General features: G+C 38.9%; 1 protein-coding gene and 1 pseudogene across 1 annotated transcript in view; both read left to right on the top strand.

Moving 5' to 3' along the window:
* Positions 1-1653: 1653 nt before the first annotated feature.
* The window catches only part of LOC149167871 (uncharacterized), a 135814-nt gene continuing 111114 nt past the window's right edge, over positions 1654-26353 (top strand). Inside the window, exons 1-2 of the mRNA XM_089433217.1 lie at positions 1654-2103; positions 2214-2324. Of these exons, the coding sequence (XP_089289343.1) occupies positions 1960-2103; positions 2214-2324 (255 nt within the window). The 5' untranslated portion in view covers positions 1654-1959. The remainder of the gene's footprint in view (positions 2104-2213; positions 2325-26353) is intronic.
* On the top strand, positions 3865-7486 carry LOC149167872 (uncharacterized; annotated as a pseudogene).

Below are 26353 nucleotides of genomic sequence, written 5' to 3'. Positions count from 1 at the left end.
GAAATAATCTTTTGAAAAATTACTTAAAATACATAGTGAAATTAAATTCATTTTTTTTTTTTCGTGATTTTAAAAGTCATGTCATCTTTGCTATTTTTTTTTATAAATTTCTTTTATATGAGAAGTATAAGAAATTTTAACATTTACAAGGTTAAAGATAACTTATGGGAAATACTACTTCGCAATTTGATTTTTGAAATGCAAGGTGACAATGAGAGCTCCCAAATTTTCAACAACTCCTTCAATGAATAAATTATCCCAAGAGCTAGCTCTCAAGATATTTAGATAATTGTCCCTATTGTTCTTGAAGACCTCACACTTTAAAATGAAACGTTTCTTTGTTTCCACCAAAAATGCAAAAAATACACTCTTTCCCCAATCTTCTTTTGGCATTTTTCAATGTCCAGTTTCACATAAGAGTTGATGAGAGTTAGTTATTAATATATTATAATATTAATATTATTAATTTTAATAACTTTGGATTAATACAATATTAAATTTGTGATATAATATATAATATATATTAAATCTAGATATATATGAGAGGGAAGAACAAAGACAAAGTGATAGAGGTGGAGAGATAGTGGGGAGTGACAAGGGAGAGATGGAGATAAACTAAAGGAGAGGGGAGAGGAGTGAGAGAGGTAGAGAAGGATAAGAGAGGGAGAGGGAAACACAAAGATGGAGGGGGGAGAGAGAAGGAGAGAGGGAGGGATATAGTAACATAGTTGGAGAGAGGGAGAGAGTGATGGGGAAGAGAGAGATTGGAGGACAAAGAGAGAGAGAAAGAGGATTGGAGGGCAGAGAGAGAGAGAGAGAGAGAGAGTGGTGGGAGAAGATAGAGTGATGCATATGACTCAAACCCCTGCCTAGATCCATCTTAACGCCAGATCTATCAAGTGCCAAGAGGGATCAAAGCTCTTGAGGCGCAAACCTTTCCTCAAGTTTTGCACTCAAAAAAGAGGTTTGCACCTCGAGATTTGATCCCTCTCGGCACTTGATAGATCCGGAGTTTAGATGGATCTAGACTAGCGTAAAATATTTTAATGTCAATTATGTATATATTATATATCAATTTTTTTTAATGCATGTAATGAAATTTTTTTTTTTTATGATTAAAACTTAGGTGGTCTCATATATATGTTTTATATAACATTCAAAAATACAATTTAAATAATGAAAAAAATAGTCTCATAAGTATATATATATATTTTATATAATATTCAAAAATACAATTTAAATAGCAAAAAATAAAACATTGTATTTTACACTCTAAAAAAATTTTTACATGAAAAAATTTGATCCTCTTAACTTATATTAAATTAATATTTAAAATAAATATATACTAATTATGTTAGATAAAATCCCCACTTGATCTTCTTAATTAATATTAATTTAAAATAAATGTATACTAATTGTGTTAGATAAAATCACCACTTTCAAAATAAAACTGATATTAATTTGAACTGTCTTCGTGTTTAAGACTACTAGATAATGACGCCTTATTAAATTTGTCCAAAGGAGAAAATGACGCATTATATATAATGCGTGAGAATTAAGTTTTCTGAACGATCATAATCGTGTACAAATCCCAACTTAAGTTGACCTTATGAAGTTAACCAGTTACAGTTCGACGATAACCACGACTAAATATCCGAAGTGATCCAAACTCCAAATCCATGGATAACTCATTAGAAGGAACAGATTACCTTTAAGTTGTATAGACGGAAGAGAGCCCACCATAGGATTGGATTGGATTGATTGTGCACATTATTGCCTAGTGTTTTCTTCCTTGTAATTCAAACATCTCTCATTTCCATTCGATCTCCTTCATCTATCATAAAACCCAGCTTGATTCTGAGTTGGTTCCCCCTTCATTTTGTAATTGCTTCCTCTGCCACACTCGGGAGTCGGGACAAGTAGCATCACCCACCCTCTTCCTCGTGGTGATTAGATGATATGGAATCGGGGAGGAAAGTATTGGCAGAAGATGTGCCATGGAGGGCCTCTGCGAAAGGGAGGTCAGTTCCCAGAATATCTCAAGCACCTGTCCTCGCTGTTCGCCACACTCCCAATTCAAGTTATGCACTTAGCATTATGAAGGTATGCATGCATCTTCGATTTACACTCACACAATTAGCAGCTGGAGGAATCTTTTTTTTATTCACGGGGCGCCATTGAATTGAATTGAATTGAATTTGGTGGCATTGCAGCATCCAGACCCCATTGGGAAGGGACTGGCAAGCGAGGCTTTTGTGGAGGCAGCAGGGCCTGATTGCCTTGTTCCAGGTCAAATAAGGCCCATCAAGGTGCTCGGATTACAGGTAACAAAAATGCCCTCTAATTTTCTTTTCTCTAACTTGTTCTTTCTTTAAGGTGTCATTGAGGCAGACCTGCAAATGCCTAACGCACATCTATCCCATGTCTCGGGACCGAGCTTCCTTTCTTAACCTAAGTGGAAGTGGCTTTGTTCAAAAGTCTTTTTATCGGGCATCTGTAAATTTAACTATATCTTTAGATAAACTTTGCCATGATTTTAAGATTTTAATTTATATGAATCGCTATCTTTTTCCCATTTCCTAAAGAGGATTACAATTATTTTTCTCATAGCACCATTTGGGGATAGTACTAGATATCCGATATCTCTGTTGTTGAGTAGCGAAAGGTATTGTTCAGGCAACATATCCTAACGATGTTCCGCCCGTTTCCGGCTACTGCTGCCCAACTTTGGAGTGGACAGGGATGGAACTTGCAATATATGTCCAGTCCTCAAAACAACATGCTCTTGTCCACAAATATGAATCCAGTTAATCGTTGAAATCCTTTTTCATTTTCCGAGACTATATAATATATATGTTTTATACAAATAATCTTCCGTAGTATTTGCACCAAGTGGATTGTCCTTTCCTGTTTACATAGCGCTAGAGGTCTTTTGAAGGTTCCGTAGTTAAATTTGCGAGAATGGTTTTCTGGAAAATGATCTCTTAAACAAGTTATAGATAGCGACTTTCTATTCTTGCTCTTGATTGTAATTGTTCATACTGCCTGTCATGTTTGATCCTCTAGAATTTGCTAAGTCGTTGATCACTATGTTCATCATTATATTATTTATGATTGATGTGGGTGTATTTTCTGATGTATCTGCATAAATTTGTGGTCGTGCAGACTTATTTATTTTCTAATACATGTAACCAAGCACACCGCCCTCCAGCACATAAGCAAGGGTATGACATTCCTCATGGCTCACAGCCTCACCAATAATTGACCCATGAAGAGCAAAACATGTCACAAGTAGAATTTGAACCTCGGTGGGAAGGATAATATTTCTCCTCCCTAACTGTCGGAGCTAAAATCAATACCCAATTGACAGTCATGTAGAGTTGATTATCTGTGTGATTGTTACAGTTTTTCCTTTGATTGTGAATGTTCATCTTAACTGAAAGTGGCAGTTTACACAATCAAACAGTGATTTCTGGAAAAATAAAATGATTTTCAGCCATATAATTCATAATATCTGCATTCTGAACAGTATCTGCATAATTGATATCCAACTGTAGAATGCACACCTACTTTGGGCATTACCTGTATTTTGTTCTACGTATGAGTAGATTCTGATATGAGATCAGAGAACTGAAAAATATAGATTTTGACCTAATCGCGAAAGTACAAACCTACACGTCCACATTTTTCAGCAGGTTTTGTATCAAACATGGCATTAAACAGACAATCCCTGATTTTTTCCAACATTTGTGATAAATGGGAACTTCATGATAAGGCTATCTCGTAAAATAACCACAAACCACAGTTCAACTGCAAGTGAGACATGCGCTATAACTATATATGCAATACATGAATTACGGGAGGATGGATTGGCAGTCTTCAGAAGATGGTCAACCAGTAAACGAACCAGCCTTTAAATGGTACAACGGCAAGAGTTCTGTGGCAGGACTTTACATGCCTACAAACCAGGGTTGTGGGGAGCGACTCCCCTCCCTTAGAATTGCTCCCAGAGCGCACTCCGAGCGGGAGCGACCTGGGAGTGCTCTCCCGAAATTCGCCCCCTGTTTTTTCTCACAATTTTTGTAACAAAGATGTTACAAATGCAATTTTTTTCAAAGAAACACGACTTTTTGAGTAGGGCAGCCTAATATTCAAGCTTATTGCCCTAGTATTGATATGCAATTCATGGTAATGTTGACATTTTCCTATACTTTTCATTTTCATCATTTTACTTAAATTTTTAACATTACCATGCAATGACTAAAGATGTTTGAGAGTGTTTCCGACCTCATTGGATTTCATATGGAGAAAGTAGAATTTTAGATCTCTCTCAAAATCCAGCAGACTTATCAGTTTTTCAGGATTTCATGATTGGGGGGATTGCAATGTTTCCATTGGATTTTGTCATGTAACTTGGGTGTGGGACTCATATTTAATCAAGAGCATCAAGCCCTCTATGTACCTTCATGTTGGTGACATTGGTTGTTGAACTCCTCTATCATGACCCTACTAAAAATGTACCCATCACTCAAACAAAATCTTGACTTGACATGCTACATTTTTTCTATCTTATGTTAACTGCTTAGAGGGTGATATTAATGACAAAGATCCCAAGATAGACAATGATTTCGATGATATGTAGCTATTTGTTGTAGCATGATTTTTTTGGATGCTAGAGGTCATCTAGAGTCTATTTGTTGACGTATTTTCAATTCAGAGATGGATTACACTCGATGCTATTTTGGTTATGTACACCCTTACATGCTATATAAATGAGAACTTGTAACTTGTGGATGTGGTTGATGAATATTATAACTTGTAGATGATTGATGTTATATGGTGTAATCCATGTTTTTATGATTTTTATATCTAATTCATCATTCTACATGCTTTTGTTGACATATATGCATCAAAATATATAAAAATATATATTATATAAAACTCTGCTTCCGATTCGCTGCCAAACCGGGAGCCTTTGAAAATGTTGCTCCGCGCTCCTGCTTCTGCTCCCGCCCCCCCGCTCCTGCTTCCAAGTAACCTTGCTCCAAACATGAGCTGCCTCCAAACCGTTTGTGTTCCAGACAGGTCTTACACGAAGGATTGGAATTTTAGCCAATGAAATTCAATGTTCTTATTAGATATCAAAGGGAGGCCTTGAAAAGGGTAGCAGATCAAGAGATGCCAAATTTTAATATTTGTTCTTTATGTCATAGAAAATTGGCATTTGAAAATGGAATGCTTCTCAGTCTCCACCATAAAGCATGCATATATGCTTATCCCAAGAATATAATATCCTATGTCATCACAAAGTTAGTGAATAGATTTTGAGTTGTCACAAGGGAAATCTAAGTTCATGTCAGCAATGTTGTCGAAATATTTGCGAGAGAGGGATAGCCAAAATGTGGAAAAAACCTTTTCAAGATAGAAGGCCAGTTGGAAGAAGATTCATGTTATTGTGATTGGAGTTGCAGGCTATGGATACATTTGGTGGAAGGAGTGGAAGCTTTCCGATATGATGTTTGCTACAAGATGTAGCCTATCAGAGGCAAGTGTAAATGTTGGCAAACAACTTGAACAAGTTTTTACACTTATCATGGCAGCAAAACGACACCTTTCTTCGAGAATTGATCATGTTGATAATAGTTTGGATCGATGTGTAGAGTTAAATGCTGCCACTAAAGATGAGGTTTATGAGCTTTGTGGAAACTTAAAACATACTGGCCTTGATGTTGAATCTGTTCAACATGTTGTCGAAGGCTTGGAGTTCAAAATTGGTCGGATAGAAGGAAAGCAAGATCTTACAAACCACGGTGTATATCACTTATGTCAATTTGTGCCATTGTATATAATATCGGTGATTTTTGCAAATATTGCGATATTTTCGGGGAGCCGAAATATTGCCGATATTTCGGAAAATACCGCACGATGATCGAAAAAATTGTCGGGCCGGCTGGGCCGCGGCTAGAAAAGGCCAAATTCGGATTTTTTTGCTCATTTTTGTTTTCTGATTGTTGGAGAAGGAAGGGGAGAGCATTGTGCTTGTTGTCAAGGAGGAATTGAGAGTTGAATAGCCACTATCGCCACAAACAACAAATTTTTTGTTGATCAAATATTGAAGAACAGTGAGATAATCTTCATTTCTTCCATTAACAAGTATGTTCTTAAAAACCCCTATGTTAATGATTTTTTCATAGATTTAGGGTTATGATTTCTTGCCTCTTTGCCTACCAACATTTTACTTCTTTGTTTTTTTTCCATTTGCTATGATTTTCATGCCCATGAGCCAATGCAAGGGTTTTCTCCATATTTGGACAACAAGCTTCATTTTTTTTCCAACTTTCTTATACACCCTCTTATTGCCATTTTTCATTCACATTGCAAATAATGTAGTAATTGTTTTTTTAAATAAGGTGGTTATTACTTATTATTTTTTGTGTTGGGGGGTTTAATGCCAATTTTTTGTTTCTTTGGTGCCCTAGGTTTGAATTAGTTCACTGCAAATATGCCAAAAGCCTTAGATCCATTTTGGGAGTATGGGGAGCCTGATGGTGGGACAAATCGGGCATATCTATCACCCAAATTGTGTGGGACCAAGATGTCAGGAAGGGTTAGGCGATTGAAATACCATCTGGCTAGACTCCCTGCACATGATGTAACGCCTTGTGCGGTTTCTAGTGTGGAGGTTATACAAAAATCTCTTGAAGCAATTGCTGAAAAAGACAGAAAAATAGTTGCTAGGGAGAGGGCACTGGTCTCAGATAGATAACTGCTGGTTTCATTTGTTTTGTTACATATAAGTTTATAACTCATGATGATGAGATACTTTTATATATGTGATGTTATTTTGTATTGGTTCTCCACATTTGAGTCCTTGATTGGATAATTATCAGGGATTAGCAGGATTTGGTATCACCTTTGATGTATCATTTTTATTTTACATCCACTACATCATATATATTAGTGCTTTCTTCATATTTATGTGCCAATGTGTTTATTTCATGCTGTTATTGCTTTATAGGTTTAAAAATCTGAAAAATTTGAATATATATATATTTTGGTTATGTTTGCCGATATTTTGTCAATATTTTCGCCGATATTTCCGATAAGATGTTTTCTGGACCTTCGTCGATATTTTGCCGATACCAATATTATCAACACTAATTTGTGCATAAGTTGGAGGAAAGGAAACATGCAAAGCTTATTCAGGGATCCTCTAGCTGTAATCCAGCTTTAGAGAATTCAAAGGCAGTGTCTAACACTTTTTTCACGTCATCAGGCATCCTCCTCTAGCTGTCTGCTAGCCTTGGAGCCAACATCATCAGCATTGGGTTTTGGTTCATCTACTGATGGGTCTTCCTCCAGTCCTAGATATTCAAAACAAAGAGTGCCAACAACATGCTCTGGTTCTGGTCTCAAGGAGGTACAGAGTATATTTGAGGTAGCTGAAGCTTTTAGTCCATGCATTTATGAGAAAACAGAATGCTAGGATTACTCTCATAAACAAGAGCACCATTGTTTCTATATTTTCAGGTGGAAAGAATTGGAGGAAGAGAAACTAGCAATGGGCCATGGTCTACTGCAAATTCCATCTATGCCTGAGCTTAAGCAACATACTTTATTAACTGGTGGTTTTTTGCCTGTTGAAGGCACTGATTTGGGAGCGATCAGATACAAAGATAATGCTTGTGAGAAACGACGTCAAAAGAACTTGGCAAAGAAGCAATAGACAAGAACTCATTGTGCATGTCATGTAAAGAATTATATATTTGATGGAAGCCTTGAAAATTGTGGCCAATAGCTCTTGAAAAACACAACTATCAAGATTACTCTGGCATGGTTGTATCAGAATTACACTGAGTTTGCCTACTTTCAAGTTGCCTTATCCAATGACAGTATACAATTGTCAAAGGTTGTTAAAATTGGAAACTAGGGCCAATTTCCACCTTAAGACAGCTCATATGATGGAGATAATTATTGCATTGGATTCCTCTTTTCGAGAGGTACAATTTTGGTATAAAGATCATCTCATTATGACAAATAGAAATGGAATTTTGAATTTATTCTTTCTCATGGTCAAATTGTCAAGGTCGACCTCAGTCAAATGTAGGCTCATGAAGCCCAATGGATGTGTCTCCTCATCCTCAATGAATTGTATAAATAGGAGTGACCCTTCTCTCATTTATACATCACTCATCTCATCACATCATCTTCACTCTCCCCTCTTGATTGGTTCCTACAACTTGGAGGCTCTCTTCTTCGCACGTGTGGAAGGAAGGCAGATTTCTAGACTGGTTTTGAAGGCTAAAAATTTCAGGACTAGGGCATGCGTTGACCAGCGATATTTGACTAGCATTGACTTCTGGTTTGGGGGCAAAATTTCGATTTTTGCAGGCTGCATTCTTTGGAATGGATTTCAAGGTGATTGGGGACTATTTGACCAAGTTGACTTTTGCATTGACTTTCTAATTTGACTGTAGATTTACAACATACTTTGACTAGGTTGACCAAACTTGTTTTGGGTTGACTTTGACCCTCTTTGGAGGCCGCATTCTTCTGTTGGCCGAGCTAATTAGAGGACATTTTGGGGCAGCTTTGACCACACTTGACTTTCTGGTTAGCGCTGCATTGACTACTGATTTGACTGCTGATTTGGCAGAATTGTTTGGGCATGTATTTATGATATTTGTACTCTCTCTCTCTGCTGAACTATTGATCAAAGGGTTTCCCCACATTGGGGTTTGTCTTTGACATGCGCCACATCTTGTGTCCTCTTGCCTTGGCTTGTTTTATGCATATGTTTTTATGTTCTATTTGCATTTACTGTCAATGTGTATAAGTTAATGTGATTGCTACTGAAGATAGTTGGAAATTGTTGTTAGCCTCTCTCTTAAAAACGATTATAAATCCAAATAAAATAATTAACTAAATTAAATCATGAGAGTTAGTTTCTCAAACTAAGGAGTTTAGTTAGGAGGAGAGATTCTCTCCAACTAGTTAGTGTGTAAGTTGAGAAATTGTCTCAACCAAGTGAGTCTAAGATAGACACACTATCTTAAGACCACTTGCTCATGTATTTAAATGTATTATTAAATTATTTGAATATGAGAGAAATACATGAGCATGAGAGACCACATGATGGCTCTCTGCCTTTTCCGCCAGTTTGTCTTTTATGTGTTGCTGGTTTGATTATTGTGTGTTAATTTGCTGTGTGTGTTTAATATGGCTGAGTGGCTTCAACATGTGGTATCAGAGCCAATATAGGTTTGACTCCAAGGGAGAGTCGAGGGAGATGGAAGAATTCTGAATAATTAATCATTATTATGTGCATAGGTTAGCAAGAAATAGTTTACTACTGAGTGAGAATATATAGCTTAATGTGTGAAAGATTGTTGTGTCTTTGCAGAGAAAAAAGGACACCAGATTGTCTGTCAAAGAGGGTGCGTTGATCAAGCTTTAGGAGTCCAGGGATCCTCGTAACCGTGTTCTGCAGCATCGATATTGAGTTGGGATCATCCCACACAACCACTGCGGCCCGAGAAACTCATGTGTTAGAGCCAAGTTAGATAGCTTCACCTTGATCAATATCATTGTTACGCTTTGAACATTTCAAGACTTCATAACTTTGTGAAACATTCATTGCAAGCTAAACATTGCGTAAGCAAGCACTTGCTCTTGTAACATGAACTTGTTGGACAACAAGATTTAAATGAAATGTTGTTGCTGAATCCTCTGGAAAGCGAGTTGGCCCACCCTGAGAAGCAATTGAATCACAGAAGGCCACCAAAGTTGGATCCATTTGAGAAAGCATGCCATGAACTGCATCTCTTAGTGCATATGCTCTGTTGACAATCCTAGCTCCATTATAATCATCTCCATTATATGCTTTTGCATTGACAGGAATAAGTTGCACATCTTGCAAGAATGCGGAGCATGTCAAGTAACGCCTACTATCCACACGCTGCAGTAAAGTAGCCACATCCATGGGATTTTGAACCATGCAATGATAATCGGGAGCATCTTCATCCATAACAGGATAGTGGAATATACTGAACCGTTTTTCATACAGAAGTCTGTTACAAACATCTCAAAGACACATTCGGAGTCGACGAATGGTATGTTCCTCTGCCTCTGCCTTAGACCGTAGCTCACTCTCACTGGGACCCCTTTCTGACTTCGACACCTTTAATAGTGCAGGAAGAGGGACATTTTTTTTGTGGCCTTTGGGTAGCTTCTTGGTCAGGTATGCTAAGAAAAGCATCGACAATCTTTGAGATGAACTTCAGCCTATCATCAGAAGTTGGCTTTTCTACTTGGTAGACATAGCGGTGACAAAACAATGAACCAACTTCTTCATCTAGTTTGAAATGCACTACTCTTGTCTTGATTCTGCTGATTACCACTCCACGTGTTTCGATCAACATATGCAGCCAGAATACTCGCAAAGATCTGTTTAACAAGGCCAACTACACTGCTCACTTGAGCAAGGGGGTTATTTTCATTGAGACATGCCAAAGCTTTATGCAGTTGATGGCAAATGCTAACAAATGATTTCTGTGCATCCTTGACAGTCACATTCTTGACCATTTCATCGATTTCATTTAATCTTCTTTCCCTCTCTTGATCTTTCAATCTCTGATGATAACTACTTTGTCTCCCGTGATCTTTTACCCATGATCTGTCCGAACTTTTTGTAGAAAAAAACAAAAGAGCTCCCTGGCATGATTCTCATCCATTGACTTCATCTCATAGAGCATAGCCTTGGGGTTCCTTCTAAATAGGCCCGCTGTTCACGGGACCCTGGCCACAACGTATTGAGTCCATACGAAAATTGAGGATGGGTGCATGCAGTTCAGTGGCAAAATTCCAAGAAGTTTTTGGAGACACAGAGCAGAACCAATAGGTTAGCTGTGCCAATTACGATGTGTAGTGAATGAAGACCATTAGCTCTACGATTTGGCTTTTCATTAGTTTATGCAAGTCCAGTTCTGTTCAACGTATTGAGTTGAAGGATGTGGGAGCAGGGTATTTATTGGTGAGTTTTAATACTTGTTTTGTTGGTCGATTTGGAAGGGAATATGATGGTAATAGGGTATTTATGGTTGAGAAAGAATCGATTTGATGGATAATTAAATGCTTGGCATTTGAATTGTTAGATTTCAAAGGGATAGCAATGGAGTTTTTGTATCAAATTGCATACTCTATATTGAATTAAATTTGAATGAAATTGTTCGTATTGAGAGCATGGGAGACTTAGTGAATGCGCCTGACACATTGAAGATCCAGTGACATAAGAAAAATGATTAGTGCATCAGGTGCATTAATTTTTATTTTGGGGAGATACGACATTTTTTTCAAATTTGGAGTGATAAGTGAGGATTTTTAAAAGAAAGCTCATTGTTGTATTTTGAAGAAAGCTTTTTAGCAGAGTATACTTTTAGTTTTGAAGACAAGGGGCTGTGTGAGCGTGGCATTCTCATTGTTTGCGAAATTTCATTCACGATGTTGTGAAGGTGAAGGTTGATGTAATTCACTATTTAATAAAGACATATTTTTTGTGGTGTTTGTGTCCTAGATCCGCCCGAAATTGAATAAGGGGATCTTAGGTACACGGTGTGTAATGAATGCATGTGCATGACTTGTGTTCAAATGATCTCTTTGTATTATGCTTAAAACAACAACATGCACATAAGTACACAAGCACAAAGCATCACATCATCGACTTGATAAAAGTAATATTCCGCAACAACATTTCACAACAGCTAATTCATGCCATCAAGTTAAGGACGCTACACACTCAAGCATTTCAAGTCCAAACGACATCAACATTATGAACACTTTCTGTATCACTTGCAATGTTTTAACTGAATTGTCCGAGTGCATTTTCGGTTGTAACCGACACCCTCATATGATTTGTTAAAGTCCATCATTAAGTCAAGTCAGTTGTTACTTGAACATTGAATTTATCATTTGTCATCTGGGTGCATTTTCGACAGTGTTCGACACCCATCATTTTTCAGCACATTCAGTGCATCACTAAGTGCAGTAATCACCCAAGCGTTCAAGACAACAAGTGTTTAAAGCAAGTACAACAATCATCAACAAGCGAGCGTGTCATTAAAAACAATCAAGCCAAGGAGTATTTCAAGTAAAAACAATAAAACAAGCGAGCGTGTTCATAAAATAATCAAGCAGCCAATCATCATCAAACGAGCGTGACTTCTAATCTTCAAGTAAGCATCAAAACAAGCATGTGTCTACAGCAAGCACACTAAGATCAAGTGAGCGTGTCAAGTAACCAAATCAAGTGCGACGGTTCAATGCACAACAAGCGAACCTGTCATTTCAATGATCAACTCAGCAATTTTTCAAGCCCGACTTCTACAACAAGCGAGCCCGACTTCAAAGTAAGCAAGCCAACACGACGACACACATTCAGCTATCCTAATTCTTCACAATTTAATGTTATCATTAGATGGCGACATGGTGCAGATAAGCAAAACCACTCTTGCTGACATTCAAGTGCATCTTCAACATGCACATGAAACGATTGAGTTCCTTCAACTGGAGTCACAACTGCAGAGAAATGAGTTGCAAGAGAAGCGTGTTGCTTCCACGTCTTTGACCAATCCAGAGACAACTGATCATACTTCATTCATCCAACCAACTTCAAGTGTTGAAGTTGTTCTAGTTCAACTTTCTTCCAAACCCATTATCAAGCCATGGGAAGAAATCCAAAGTAATCGAAATCGACGCGGCTTAGGATATGTCGAAGATGATGACAACTTACATATCCCCGACTATTCAAAGCCCATTCAGTTCATCAGTGCAGGGTTTCTTGATCAAATACCATCAACAAGCCATGAGAAAGTTGCAGATAAACAGACATGCGTGCAAACTCAAGTTGCAGACAAACCAAAATGTTCTCATTGTCAAAGTACTGGTCATCTGGAAGATCAGTGTTTTGATCTCCATCCTTGTCACCATTGTGGCAAGAAGAATCACGCATCAGAGAAACGCTGCAACCAACGACAACCAGCCAGATTAAAGATAAATTATTCATGGATTGATCCCTGGGAATGGTCATCCACAGCCAGAAGATTGTACAAGTTCTACAATCGGATTCACTCACACATATTCCAGCTAACAGTCAAATGAAGATGGTACTCTCGTGCAGTTGAACGGGGGAGTACAACAGTGAAACACTCCTACACCTACAGGGGGGGAGTTCAGATATATTTTGGAGAAGATTGTCTCTCCTTTCAGTTGACAAAGGGGGGGAAATGTCAACGAAATTGACAAGTGGTTGTCAGTCTGAAAGTCTCGAGAACATCAACGAAGCAGCCAGTGGGCATTTTTCATCAGCAGTGAGCATCAACAAATTCGCCAGTGGGCGATTGAAAACAAAAGCAGCAGTGAGCAACTTTCATCATAGCAAAAGCAACATTGAGTTGTTTTTCGACAACTTCAGCCAGTGGATGATCATCATCAGCAAATACGCCAGTGGGCGTTCATCAAATTGTGTCAGTGGACATCGGATTCTGTTTTCAAGCAAAGGACAGTTGGATCCTTTTGCGGCTTGGCACATGATGGAGTTGTCAAGTGTCATTCAGAGATGAATCAGTCATGCAACTAACTCATAGTTTCTTCATATTGCAGTTTCTTCAGCATCAAGATTTGGCGGTTTTTTCAGGCAAATGATTTTTGAGGAGCAACTTGAGAACTTAGAACATGGTTCCTTGTTCCTTTTGGATTTATCATTGGGGGGGGGGAAATGTTAGCTTCACTCTCTTAAAAACAATTATAAATCCAAATAAATTAAATCATGAGAGTTAGTTTCTCAAACTAAGGAGTTTAGTTAGGAGGAGAGATTCTCTCCAACTAGTTCTCCTAAATTAGTGTGTAAGTTGAAAAATTGTCTCAACCAAGTGAGTTTAAGATAGACGCACTATCTTAAGACCACTTGCTCATGTATTTAAATGTATTGTTAAATTATTTGAATATGAGAGAAATACATGAGCATGAGAGACCACATGATGGCTCTCTTCCTTTTCCGCCAGTTTGTCTTTTGTGTGTTGCTGGTTTGATTATTGTGTGTTAATTTGCTGTGTGTGTTTAATATGGCTAAGTGGTTTCAACAATTGTCATTGGGCTGATAAAAAACATTGAAGTAAATTGTGCTAAAGCATAGAGCATACCATTGCTATCTAAAATTAACATGGTATTAAAGCTCAGGTGAAGACAAAGCCCAAGCAAGAGTGAAGCAAAGCAATCACTAAGGAAAACTGTTGGACAAGGACTTGGAACTAGTCCCAATGACAACTACATCTTTCTTCAAATCCTAGGACAAGCTTACGGACAAATCTGACTATCATGCATGGAAGATGACTTTGGATTTAACATTAGAAGAAAATGATGCCATGGACTATGTCAAAGGAAGAATAGCAAAACCTCCTTCAAATGCATCCATTGTTGCACAAACCAAGTACAAGAAATGTGAGGTTAAAGCTAAGAAGATCATTGTTGATTCCATTGATAAGCCTTTGGTTGCCTATATTTATAATTTGGAAACATCTAAGGAGTTGCATGAAAAGATGGTTGGGATGTTCAAAGTAAATAGTGCAAATCAAATTCTCTTTCTTAAGAACAAGTTGAAAGATATCAAGATGGATAGAGGAGAGTCCATCCAATTCTACTTCATGAGGATTATCGAGATCAAGAATGATCTCCTATCTATTGGTGAAGTCACTGGTAACAGAGAGCTCTCTCTTATTGCTCTTGGAGGCCTTACAAGAGATTGGGATGTGTTCAACACTACCATCCTCAACAATGACAGGATTCCGGGATTTGATGAACTATTGGCCAGATGCACTCAAGAAGAAATAAGGATGATGGAAAGAGAAAAGCCCTCAAATGGAAACAATCCTACTGCCTTCTCCGCTCATTCTAAGAGAAGGAACAATGTTGGTCCAAGGAATCAAGAACAAGGGTTCAAGTTGGGATTCAAAGAAGGAAGGAAAGGCAGGTGCTTCAATTGCAACAAGTTTTGCCACTTCGCTAGAAAATGTCCTCATAAGGAGGATACTCTAAGAGATGATGACAACAATAACAACAACTTCAAGGGCAAATGGCAATCAAAGGAACAATAGGTTCAACAACAAAGGAAAGAGGAATGCTCCCGCTGCTTGAAATGGAAATGGTCGTCCTCCTAAGAAGTCGAGAAACTGCAAATATGATGAAGTTAATGTTAAAGCAAAAATAATTTAATCTTATTTCTGCCCTCTCCACCGCCTCTCCTATGGATACATTAGACCATTGGTTGATTGATAATGGTGCCTCAAGGCACTTCACTAGGTATAAAGAAGCTTTCTCAAACTTGGTTGAAAAGAAGACAAATATAGAGATTATACTTGGGGATAATGCCACTTATCTCGTGAAAGGAATTGGGACCGTCATTCTCCACTTAAATCAAGGTCAAACTCTTCATTTGCAAGAAGTGCTATATGTACCTGATCTGAAAAAGAGCTTAGTTTCTATTTCTGCAATGGAAGACAAAGATTTTAAGGTGACATTCATTGATGGGAAGGTTCGTGTTTGGCAAAGGAGCCCAAGAGATGCATTCACTCTTGGATTCAGGGTTGAAGGTCTCTATTAGGTTGGAGGAAGTTCGTTGAGAGCAATGACTTGTGATACTTCTTTTCAATCCGAATTATGGCACCGAAGATTTGTTCGCCTTCATTTCAAAGCCTTACCTGATGTAAGGAAGATGGTCACAGGGATGCCCAAATTCAACTTAAATCATGAAAGTGTTTGCCAGGGATGTGAAGCTGGAAAACATACAAGGGGACCATTCACCTCAAGTGCTACTCAAACCATTGATATTCTTCAATTGGTTCATTCTGATCTATCAGGTATGTTGCTCGTGACATCTTTGGGTGGATATTTGTATTATATGCTATTTTTGTGGATGACTTCTCTCACAAAACATGGATGTATTTCTTAAAGAAGAAGGATGAAGTATTCAAGTGGTTCTGCTCTTTCAAAGCCTTGGTCGAGAATCAAATTGGGAAGAAGATCAAAATATTGAGGACCGATAATGGTACCGAATATGAGTCAAATGAATTCCAAGACTATTGTAGAGAAGCTGGAATTAAGAGGGAGACCACTATCACATATACTCTTGAACAAAATGGTGTTGCCGAAAGGAAGAATCATACTATCATAGAAGCCACCCGTGCTATGCTACATGATCAAGGTCTTCTGAAGATCTTATGGGGAGAAGCTGCCAAAACCGTTGTGTATGTCCAAAACCAATGCCCACATCAAGCTTAGGACTTCAAGACACCCGAAGAAGTTTTCACTGGTAACAAACTTGATGTTGCTCATTTTGGAATTTTTGGTTGCCTATATATTTTCATGCGCCAAAAGAGAAAATAAACAAACTAGATGCATCTTGGAAGAAATGAACGTTTGTGGGCTACATTGAAACTTCAAAGGCATATAGAATATATGTGCCTGGTCAAAGGGAAGTGGAATTAAGTCATGATGTCACTTTCAATGAAGATTTTTCTCTTAGAAAGATTTGAGATCCTCCTATTTCTAGGAAGAACAATGATGATGTTGATGCAGAAAAGCAAGATGAACCTTTGTTCGATGAACTAATGCCCGATGTTGAAGGTCTAATGGATCCCATTGATCCACCTCCTAGTGAGCCCTCTACTTCAAGAAAAATACCTTTGTGGCTCAAAGATACACTTGAAGATGCTGAGAAACATACTGCACCGAGGGGGATATTTCATGAAAGCAAGAAGCCAAACAGGTAACAAGGGTACTTAGTTGCCATGAGTACCATTGTACAATCTAAGCCTTGTACATTTGAAGAATTTGTGAAGCAATAGGTTTGGAAGGATGCGATGAACGAGGAATATGAGTCGATCATGAAGAATGATGTTTGGGATGTGGTTCCTAGACCTAAGGACAAGTCAGTGGTCACTTCGAAATGGCTCTACAAGATCAAACATGGAGTTGATGGGAGTGCTGAGAAATTCAAGGCCAAATTTGTAGCTCGAGGCTTCTCTCAAAAGGAAGGAGTAGACTATGATGAGATATTTGCACCAGTTGCCCGATATACCACCATTCGTTCGATTATAGCCCTTGCTGCCTTGCAAGGATGGAACCTACATAAGATGGATGTCAAAACTGCCTTCTTGCATGGTTTGCTTAAGGAGAAAGTATATGTGGAACAACCCAAAGGGTTCGAGGTTCAAGGTCGTGAGACACATGTATGTAGGTTGAAGAAAGCCCTCTATGGGTTGAAGCAAGCTCCTAAGGCTTGGTATGAGAGGATCGATAGCTATCTTATGAAGCTGGGATTTACAAGAAGCGATGCTAACCCGAACCTATACTTCAAGGTTGAAAAGGACAAACCTCTCATTCTGGTCCTTTATGTGGATGATCTCTTTTTGACAGGTGATGACCCTCTCATTCATCAATGTAAGAGGGAGTTGGCTTCCGAGTTCGAGATGAAGGACCTAGGATTGATGCATTATTTCCTAGGGTTGGAGGTCTGGCAAAATCCAGGTGAGATTTTCCTTTCTCAAGGAAAATATATTGTGAAGCTACTTGAGAGATGTGGGATGGTGGACTGCAAGTCCGTGACTACTCTGATGGAACTCAACTTTAAGAAGCTATGTGGAAGTGCTGCTAGGCCCAGATTGGCGAAACCTACTGAGTATTCTCAACTTGTGGGGGCCTTGATCTTTTTGGTCAACTCTCATCTTGACATATGCTTTGCTATGAACACGTTGAATCAATATATGGTTGAACCTCATCACATTCATTGGATTGTTGCCATGAATCTCTTGAGATACCTCCAAGGCACAACCCATTATGGACTGATATACACTTCAAGGAATTTGAGGCTACATGGATATATAGATGTTGACTGGGCTGGCTGTGTGGTGGATCGTAAGAGCACGTTTAGGTGCTGCTTCTCTTTGGGGTCTGCCTTTATATCTTGGATGAGCAGGAAGCAAAAATCGGTTGCACTAAGCACCATCGAGGCTGAGTACATTGTTGCGGGGTATGGCCTGTTGTGAAGCAGTCTGGTTGAGGAAGCTCTTCAATGAGCTATTTGAGCACGTGATGGATACCACCGTGATCTTTTGCAACAAGCAGAGTGGGGTTCGTCTATCAGAGAATCCCGTGTTCCACGACTGCTCCAAGCACATTGATATCAGGTACCACTTTATCTGGGATATGGTACAACGGGGAGCAGTTAGGCTCCAACATATTACAATAGATGAGAAAATTGCAGACATTCTCACGAAGCCTTTGGGGAAGGTCAAATTCTTAACCTTCTGAGAGAGACTTGGAGTCGTGGAATGACCATCTTATGAGGGTCTCGTATGAGTTGGACATAGAGCTCTAGGAGCTCCTAGGGGCGTGGGGTACTTCTTGGAGCTATGAGCGGCTAGAGGGTGAGTTGTTCACCTTCCCCTAGTGGTGCGCTAGATACAGGGTGAGTGGTTCACCTTCCCTTGTGATGACCCATTATGATTGACATGTGTGTAGGGTGAGTGGTTCACCGTCCCCTATCCGGACACATGCATATAGGGTGAGTGGTTCACCTTCCCTTATGATTGACATATGCATAGGATGAGTGGTTCACCTTCTCTTATGGCATATGAGCAAGATGAATGGTTCACTTTCTCTTGCTGATTCCTCGACACACATCCTACCCATAGAGTCTGGGACTCATGGGAAGTACCTCTCATCTGGCCAATGAGTTGGGAAAAGATGGTTAGGGACCATAGCACTACCGATGGATGCATCGTGTACTGCCGTATTCCCTATGACTAGGATGCATGGTGTCCAACAACTTGATCTGGGATCAAGGACTGACTTTTGTTAGTGGAGAGTGATATGATCTTATGTCTCACTCCCGATCACTTCTCTTCATTATTTCTTCATGGTTCAACAGAGCAGGGCAGGGATGATAGGATGGCATGATGACAGATGGATTGGTAGGTGGAATTCTCCCTAGTTGAGAGGGAGTGTTAAAATTGGCAACTAGGGCCAAATTCCACCTTAGGACAACTCATATGATGGAGATGATTATTGCATTGGATTCCTCTTTTCAAGAGGTACAATTTTGATATAAAGATCATCTCATTTTGACAAGTAGAAATGGAATTTTGAATTTATTCTTTCTCATGGTCAAATTGTCAAGGTCGACCTCAGTGAAATGTAGGCTTATGAAGCCCAATGGACGTGTCTCCTCACCCTCAACGAATTGTATAAATAGGAGTGACCCTTCTCTCATTTGGACATCACTCATCTCATCACATCATCTTCTCTCTCCTCTCTTGATTGGTTTGTACAACTTGGAGGCTCTCTTCTTCGCACGTGTGGAAGGAAGGTAGATTTCTGGACTGGTTTTGAAGGCCAAAAATTTCAGGACTAGGGCATGTGTTGACCAACAATATTTGACCAGCGTCAACTTCTGTTTTGGGGGCAAAATTTTGATTTTTGTAGGCCGCATTCTTTGGAATGGATTTCGAGGTGATTGGGGACTATTTGACCGAGTTGATTGCTGCGTTAACTTTTTGATTTGATCGCATATTTATAGCAGACTTTGACTAGGTTGACCAAGCTTGTTTTGGGTTGGCTTTGATCCTTTTTGGAGGCCGCATTCTTCTGTTGTTGATCGAGCTAAGTAGAGGACATTTTGGGGCAACTTTGACCACCGTTGACTTTCTAGTTAGGGCTGCATTGACTGCTGATTTGGCAAAACTGTTTGGGCATGTATTTATGATATTTGTACTCTCTCTCTATTGAATTATTGAAGAATAATAAGAAGATTTGATCAAAGGGTTTCCCCACATTGGGGTTTGTCCCTGGCATCTACCACTTCTTGTGCTCTGTTGCCTTGGCTTGTCTTCTGCATATGTTTTTATGATCTATCTGCATTTACTGTCAATGTGTATAAGTTAATGTGATTGCTACTGAAGATAATTGGAAATTGTCATTGGGCTGATAAGAAACATTTAAGTAAATTGTGCTAAAGCATAGAACATACCATTGCTATCTAAAATTAACAAAGGTGGATACAAAGTACCATTTAAATCTTTGTAATCTAGATAATCAGAAGTTTGTGTCCATTGCTACATCAGTTTTGAAGAGGAATTCAATGATGTGAAACTTCAATATTTACATCCTCCAAAAACTGAAGATGACATGAAGCCAATTACCCATCTTCTTGATTTCGACACTATTAAAATAAAGGAAAATGACACCACACCAATGAAAATTGACAGAGTTTAAAGACCCGATTTCTGAAAATTGATGTTACAGGTCATGCTGCCTTGCAAATGTTTCAAGATAATAAGCATCCAAGCTGCATGGGGATTGGTAAAACCAAGGAACACTTTTCTTTATTTGGCATGATTACAAGTGTGTTACTCCTAAACCAAGTTCCTTTGTGTATATATCTCAATATGCCCTGCTGGACTGAAATTTGATGACTGAATTGGAAAATTTCCCAGACATTGAGTTTGCTTTTGTAGGTAAAAAAGATCACTTGGAATCGTATTTTTGTCATAAGATGTTAGATATGGAAAGGGTCATAATGAGAGACGTGGAGTTATAACTTCCACCTTTCTCAATATATTTGCATATGACATCAAGTTTTGTTGGGGAGTTGGACTGCATACTCTCATTGGCATTAGTTGCACACCGATACAAGTATGTTAGGCTATTGAATTTGCTGCAGGGTGAGCACAATGTTAGAACTTAGGATGCAAAGAAATGAACTGATACTGGGTTGAAGTTCTCAAGTAATAGGAATGTCAGTTTCATAATGTGGCTTTGGGATCCAGGGACTTTAATGGAGGATGATGTACATTATAGTAGGTTCTTTCGCGGGATGGCAGAATATGATAGTAATGTAGCTAGGATGGTACAACAAATATATGTTGGAGAATTTTACAAGCAAATTTGGGATCTTGGTATCAATATGGAGGTTCTGGATTGCTTGAGGGCAAACAATCACAGGGAGGGAGGACTGTAATGCCCCTTTCCAAGAAGATTGATCTAATTGTTGATTTTCACTTGGAGAGAAAAACCACATAAAAAAAGTGAAATGAATAATTAAATTAAAAGTAGATATAAAGAGAAAATCCATGATATTTTGATGACCCATGGTGTATCGACGACCCATGTTATTTTTTTCCCAAGGAAGAAGTCTTAATTTTACTCAACCTGAAAACAAGGAACAAAATTATATTATGCAGTTGCTGGTAAGCATTTGGTCATGTTAGCCTGTCAGTTGATGCATAGTAAAAAAGGCACTCTAGAAATTACATAAATTTGTCGGGGCTAACTGTGATAATTGTCACTTAGTTTCCCTTTTTTTCCTTTCTTTTTTTGAACTTTTTGCGAGACTCCTTGTTTGGGAGTGATTGTTACTATGGCCAGTTGATTTCCAGCTGCCATTAGTCGGACTTCTTTGTCTGAGTCCGAGCTCTCGGAGACATGGGGTCTCCTTATACTCCATGTTTCCTTTTTAATGGGTTTTTCCGCTTTCTGCTACTCTGCTACTATGATCTCTATAAATTTAGGACCCTTTTGACTATGAATCACGATTCCTGTCATATTCCTAGCTTCTCCATTTGCTTGGTTACCAGGTGGTGTTAGTGCATTTGTATTTGGAGTATTTTCCATGGGTTCTTCGTCTTCATCTTCAGAAGTGTCAGAAAACTGCCAACCCCTTGGCTTTGCAACACACCTCTTTTTCTTTTTAAGGTCTTTGAGCTTGTGGATAGGTGTTCTGCAGGTGTCTTGTTTGAAAACATGTACGACATCTAAATGCCATATTCTCATAATCTAACACCTGAGTCCACTGAAAGTTTTCATGTTTTAAATGAATACAATTAGGGAGACCTTTGGTAGGGTATATCTGTACACATATTATAGCAAATGGAAATATTACTTTCGTTGTTCAGTCCAAGTCCATTTTTTTGAATTAACCTAACACATTTTCAATATCCTCCAGAATTTGTGTGAAAATTCCTTGAATGCAACAATTGGACTTTAATTTCTAACTATTAGCAGTTTATTTGTCTTTTGAATTATTAATTTGGCAAATAATGATTAAATCACTGATGCATTCTTCACAATAAAAAAAGGTTGCGAAAATATAAAAATATAGAACTGAGAAATAGATGCACACACACAAAAATTGACACCGTTATTTTTGGACAAATGTCCTTGGAAAAACCCTGAAGGGAAAACCAGTGCAGCAGATGAGGGTTTTATTATTAATTCCTTAGCAAATTCAGGAGTACAATAATCTGCCTGCCAAACTGGCAAGGCCTCAAAAATTTTCAACATGCAAAAATTAACTGGAAGACACCCTTGTCTCCCTTTGTAACTAATATGGTTTCTCTCCCGGCAACTAGCACTCTCCTAGGCTATTCTCACTGCCTCTGGGAAATGCACATCGCTGCTCAAGATAAAGTCGTACAGCCCCAGGTCTGCCTCCAGGTGAGACGTCTAGTCTCCCTCTGCCTTTGGAATCAATTCACTCTACCTTCTAGACCCTGATTGGGCTACTAACAACTGAAATGATTCTCTTCTTGCAACTCGCATTGGTGTTTCTGGCTATTCACACTACTTTGTACAACCTCCTCTATAGATAATTTAGCCTCCTCTTTCTTGTCTCCCAGACACTGGAAATCTTCCCCAGGAAACTTTGCTTCCAAATCTCTATTGATCCCTCGTTTCGATGCTTTCCCTAGCTTGAACTGCACCTGCTAAATACCTGCAACTGGGTAGTCAAACTGCTCAAATGATACTCGATGCCCCTTCTCCAAGCCCTAAACTTTCTCTTATAATTTTCTATTGGTAAACCAACGACCAGGATCTAATCCTGATCAATGGCTTAGATCACTTTGACTCCATCAATAGAAGTCTCTAGAGCAAAATCGAATTACCTTAATTAATTAACTTTAATTAACCAACTTCTCTTAGTTATGCTTAGGAAATAATTAAATTATTGACTAATTAATTTAATTAAGGCATTCCTAAGTCTTATCTTGCGAAACCCTTTGTGGATTTTGGAGATCTCATGTTCCTTAGCCTCTTAGACATCATAGAGACTAGAACACCTGTCCACTGCTACCATAAACTAACACTCCCTGTTAGCTAGGAAGGTGTTCTCCCCTCTTGTCCTTCTTCCTCATCGGACATTGGGTATCATAGTGACCAAACTCACCACAACCGAATCACTTGACTTTCGATAGCTCTTTCTTCTTCTTTTCTCCCTTTGAGTCTTGCCCTTGACTGGGGCCCTTCTTTGCTTTTCCTTTTCCTACAAGGGCTACATTCTCTTCTTCCTTCTCCACCTTCGTTCCCTTGCCACTACTGCTAGTAGTACCATCTATGAGGCTGAGCCTTAGCTCCTCCTGAGTGAAGTTACTCGATAGGCGCTCCCAACGAGGAAGTGTGACTTGCCCAAAAATCACTTGGACGAATGTATGACACTCCTTGGAGAACCCATTGAGTGCTGTGCGCACCAGCTCACTATTTGATGGTTTGTCTCCAACAACTGCAAGTTCATCTATGACACCCTGAATTCTAGTGAGATAGGATGTAACGTTCTCACACTTCTGCATTTTGATTGTTCAAAGCTTGTTGAGAATCATTTTCGATTCTTAGACGAATCCTGGTATAGTTTGGTGATGGCATCCCACATTTCCTTTGCTGTATTCTTATCTGCAATATGCAGGATGGTTACTGGTATGAGCCTGAACCCTGTCTAGAACCATCCTCCTCGCCTTGGCCATATCCTTCTTGTAATTAAGTAATTGGATAGGATATGTCGGTATAGCTATAATTGTTGTAACAAACTCCTTCAGACCGTGCTCATCTAATAGGAATTGCATCTTGGCCTTCCAGATGCCAAAGTTGGAGGCTCCGTCCAACTTGTCCTGGTCTCCGAGTCCCACTACGGCCATCTCTACAAAACTCAAATAAACTGGAGAACTAGATGTTGGAAATCTCCTTCACCTTTCGACAAATTAACTCGGCTTACTTCCTGCTACTCGCACTCTTGCTTGCAACTAGATCCTGCAACTTGCACTGGATTGCATAATATTGCTTCGGGACTTCGATCTTGCCTCCGAAAACCCTTTTTTGTCAGTGTCACTACTTGTTGCTGAACACTGAAGCTGCTCGCTCTACCTCCGAACTAGTACTGACACATGATCAACAACCTTTGCAACACACAGTGGCTAATTGTGTAACTCACACTGGTAATCAAACTATTTGTAATGGTCTCTTTTGTTGGAAATCACAACTTCCTTCCTTGCTACTCGAAAACTATAAACCGTTGGAGAATCTCTGGAAATTCCCTCTCTGTGTGCTTTTCTCTTCCTTGCCCCGTTGTTATGAAACCAGCTCACAAAAGGATAGAAAAGAAAGATCCACACCTTAGAATTCAGCCTCTTCGAGGGGGCAACCTCCTTTACATTACATAAATGAGCAATTTTTGGATGATTCAAATGACAAAACCTCCTTTCTATATATAGGAGTCTAAGGAGTCACAATATAACCTAGCCGACCTAACAATAATAATATAAAGCCACAAAAATAACAATAGAGGGATTATATGGGGCACAATAATAACAATATGGGGACAATAGGGGCACAACAATATTAATAAGGGATACAACTACAATAGTAATGGGGTAATCACTAGTATTATAGGGACCCAACATGCCCCTCCTTCAAAAAAGTGTTGTCTTCAACGCTTCAGTAGTTCTGGATGCTTCTGTATAAAATTCTCATCCTCCCATGTGGAATCTTCAGCGGATAAGTTCTTCCACTTGATAAGATACTTCGAAATTGATCGATTTCATAACTGTCGAGTTCTTGTTTCTGTGACTGCTTCTGGTTCCAATATAATTTTTCCTTCCTCGTCAAGTTCTGGCAATATTGTTTGCATTGGGAGCTTGTCGCCTATAACCTTCTTTAAACATGAAACATGGAAAACTGGGTGCAATCGAGAAGTTGCAGGAAGCTCCAATTTGTATGCCATAGTACCAATCTTTTGCAACACCTTGTACGGACCATAATACTTTGGTGATAATTTATTATTCTTCTTAGCTTGCTTGAGGGACATTTGCTTATATGGTTGTAGCCGTAGGAATACCCAATCACCTACATCAAAACTTCTTTCACTACGATGTTGATCTGTCTATTGTTTCATTCTATTCTGTGCCAACACGAGGTCATCCTTTAAGAGTTGGAGGACATGTTGATGTTCGATGTGATGTTCCACTGCTTGAACCTTAGAATTTTCTCTTAAATATGATGTGATGGATGGTGGCTGATATCCATAAAGTGCCATAAATGGGGTCATTTTTGTTGCTGTATGGAAGGAAGTGTTATACCACCATTCAGCCAGAGGCAACCATTTGACCCATTGTGTCCGTTTATCAGATACAAAGCAACGAAGATATCCTTCCAAACATTTGTTTACTATCTCAGTTTGCCCATCAGATTGAGGATGATAAGATGAGCTATGAGCTAACTGAGTACCAAGACAAGAAAATAATTCTGTCCAAAAATTTCCGGTGAAAATGGGATCTCTGTCACTTACAATAATCTTTGGGTTTCCATGTAGCTTTTGAATTGTTTCCATAAATGCAGTAGAAAATGTACTGGTTTTAAATGGATGTGATAATGCACAAAAGTGTGCATACTTGGTAAGTCTGTCAACTACCACCATGATGACACTCTTTCCCTCAGACTTGGGTAAACCTGTGATAAAATCCATTGAAACCTCCTCCCAACGTTGGCTTGGAATGGATAAAGGTTGTAATAGACCCGGTGTCTTAATTGTTTCAACTTTATTTTGTTGGCAAACCAAACATTCTGCCACAAACTTTTGAATATCTGATTTAAGGCCCTCCCAAAAAAATTCCTTCTTAACCCCGTGGTAAGTTTTTAAAAATCCTGAGTGCCCTCCTAAGGGAGAAGTGTGCAATTCCATAAGAATCTTTTGTTTTAGCTGGGAATTCTTACAGAGGTATAAGCGATCTTTGTACCATAACGAATCATTTTGCCAGCTAAATGTATCAGACGTACTGGAGTCTTGTTGTAACTTTCGAATAAGTGCCCACACTTCTTCGTCATTCTTCCATTCCTCCCTTGCTTCGTTTATCCAATCTGGTTGGATAATAGAAATGGCGCACAACAATGCTTCCATATCCTCATCCTTTCTTGAGAGTGCATCTGCCACCACATTTTGCTTCTCTTTTTTGTAGATGATTTCGAAGTCATAACCCAACAT

Source organism: Pinus tabuliformis, chromosome 5_1 (genome assembly GCF_031772625.1).
Source record: "Pinus tabuliformis cultivar Carrire ecotype Pingquan chromosome 5_1, CPIR1, whole genome shotgun sequence".
Classification (NCBI taxonomy): Eukaryota; Viridiplantae; Streptophyta; class Pinopsida; order Pinales; family Pinaceae; genus Pinus; species Pinus tabuliformis.
Note: the sequence above shows the minus strand (reverse complement) of the source record. Positions and strands in the feature narration are given on the sequence as shown.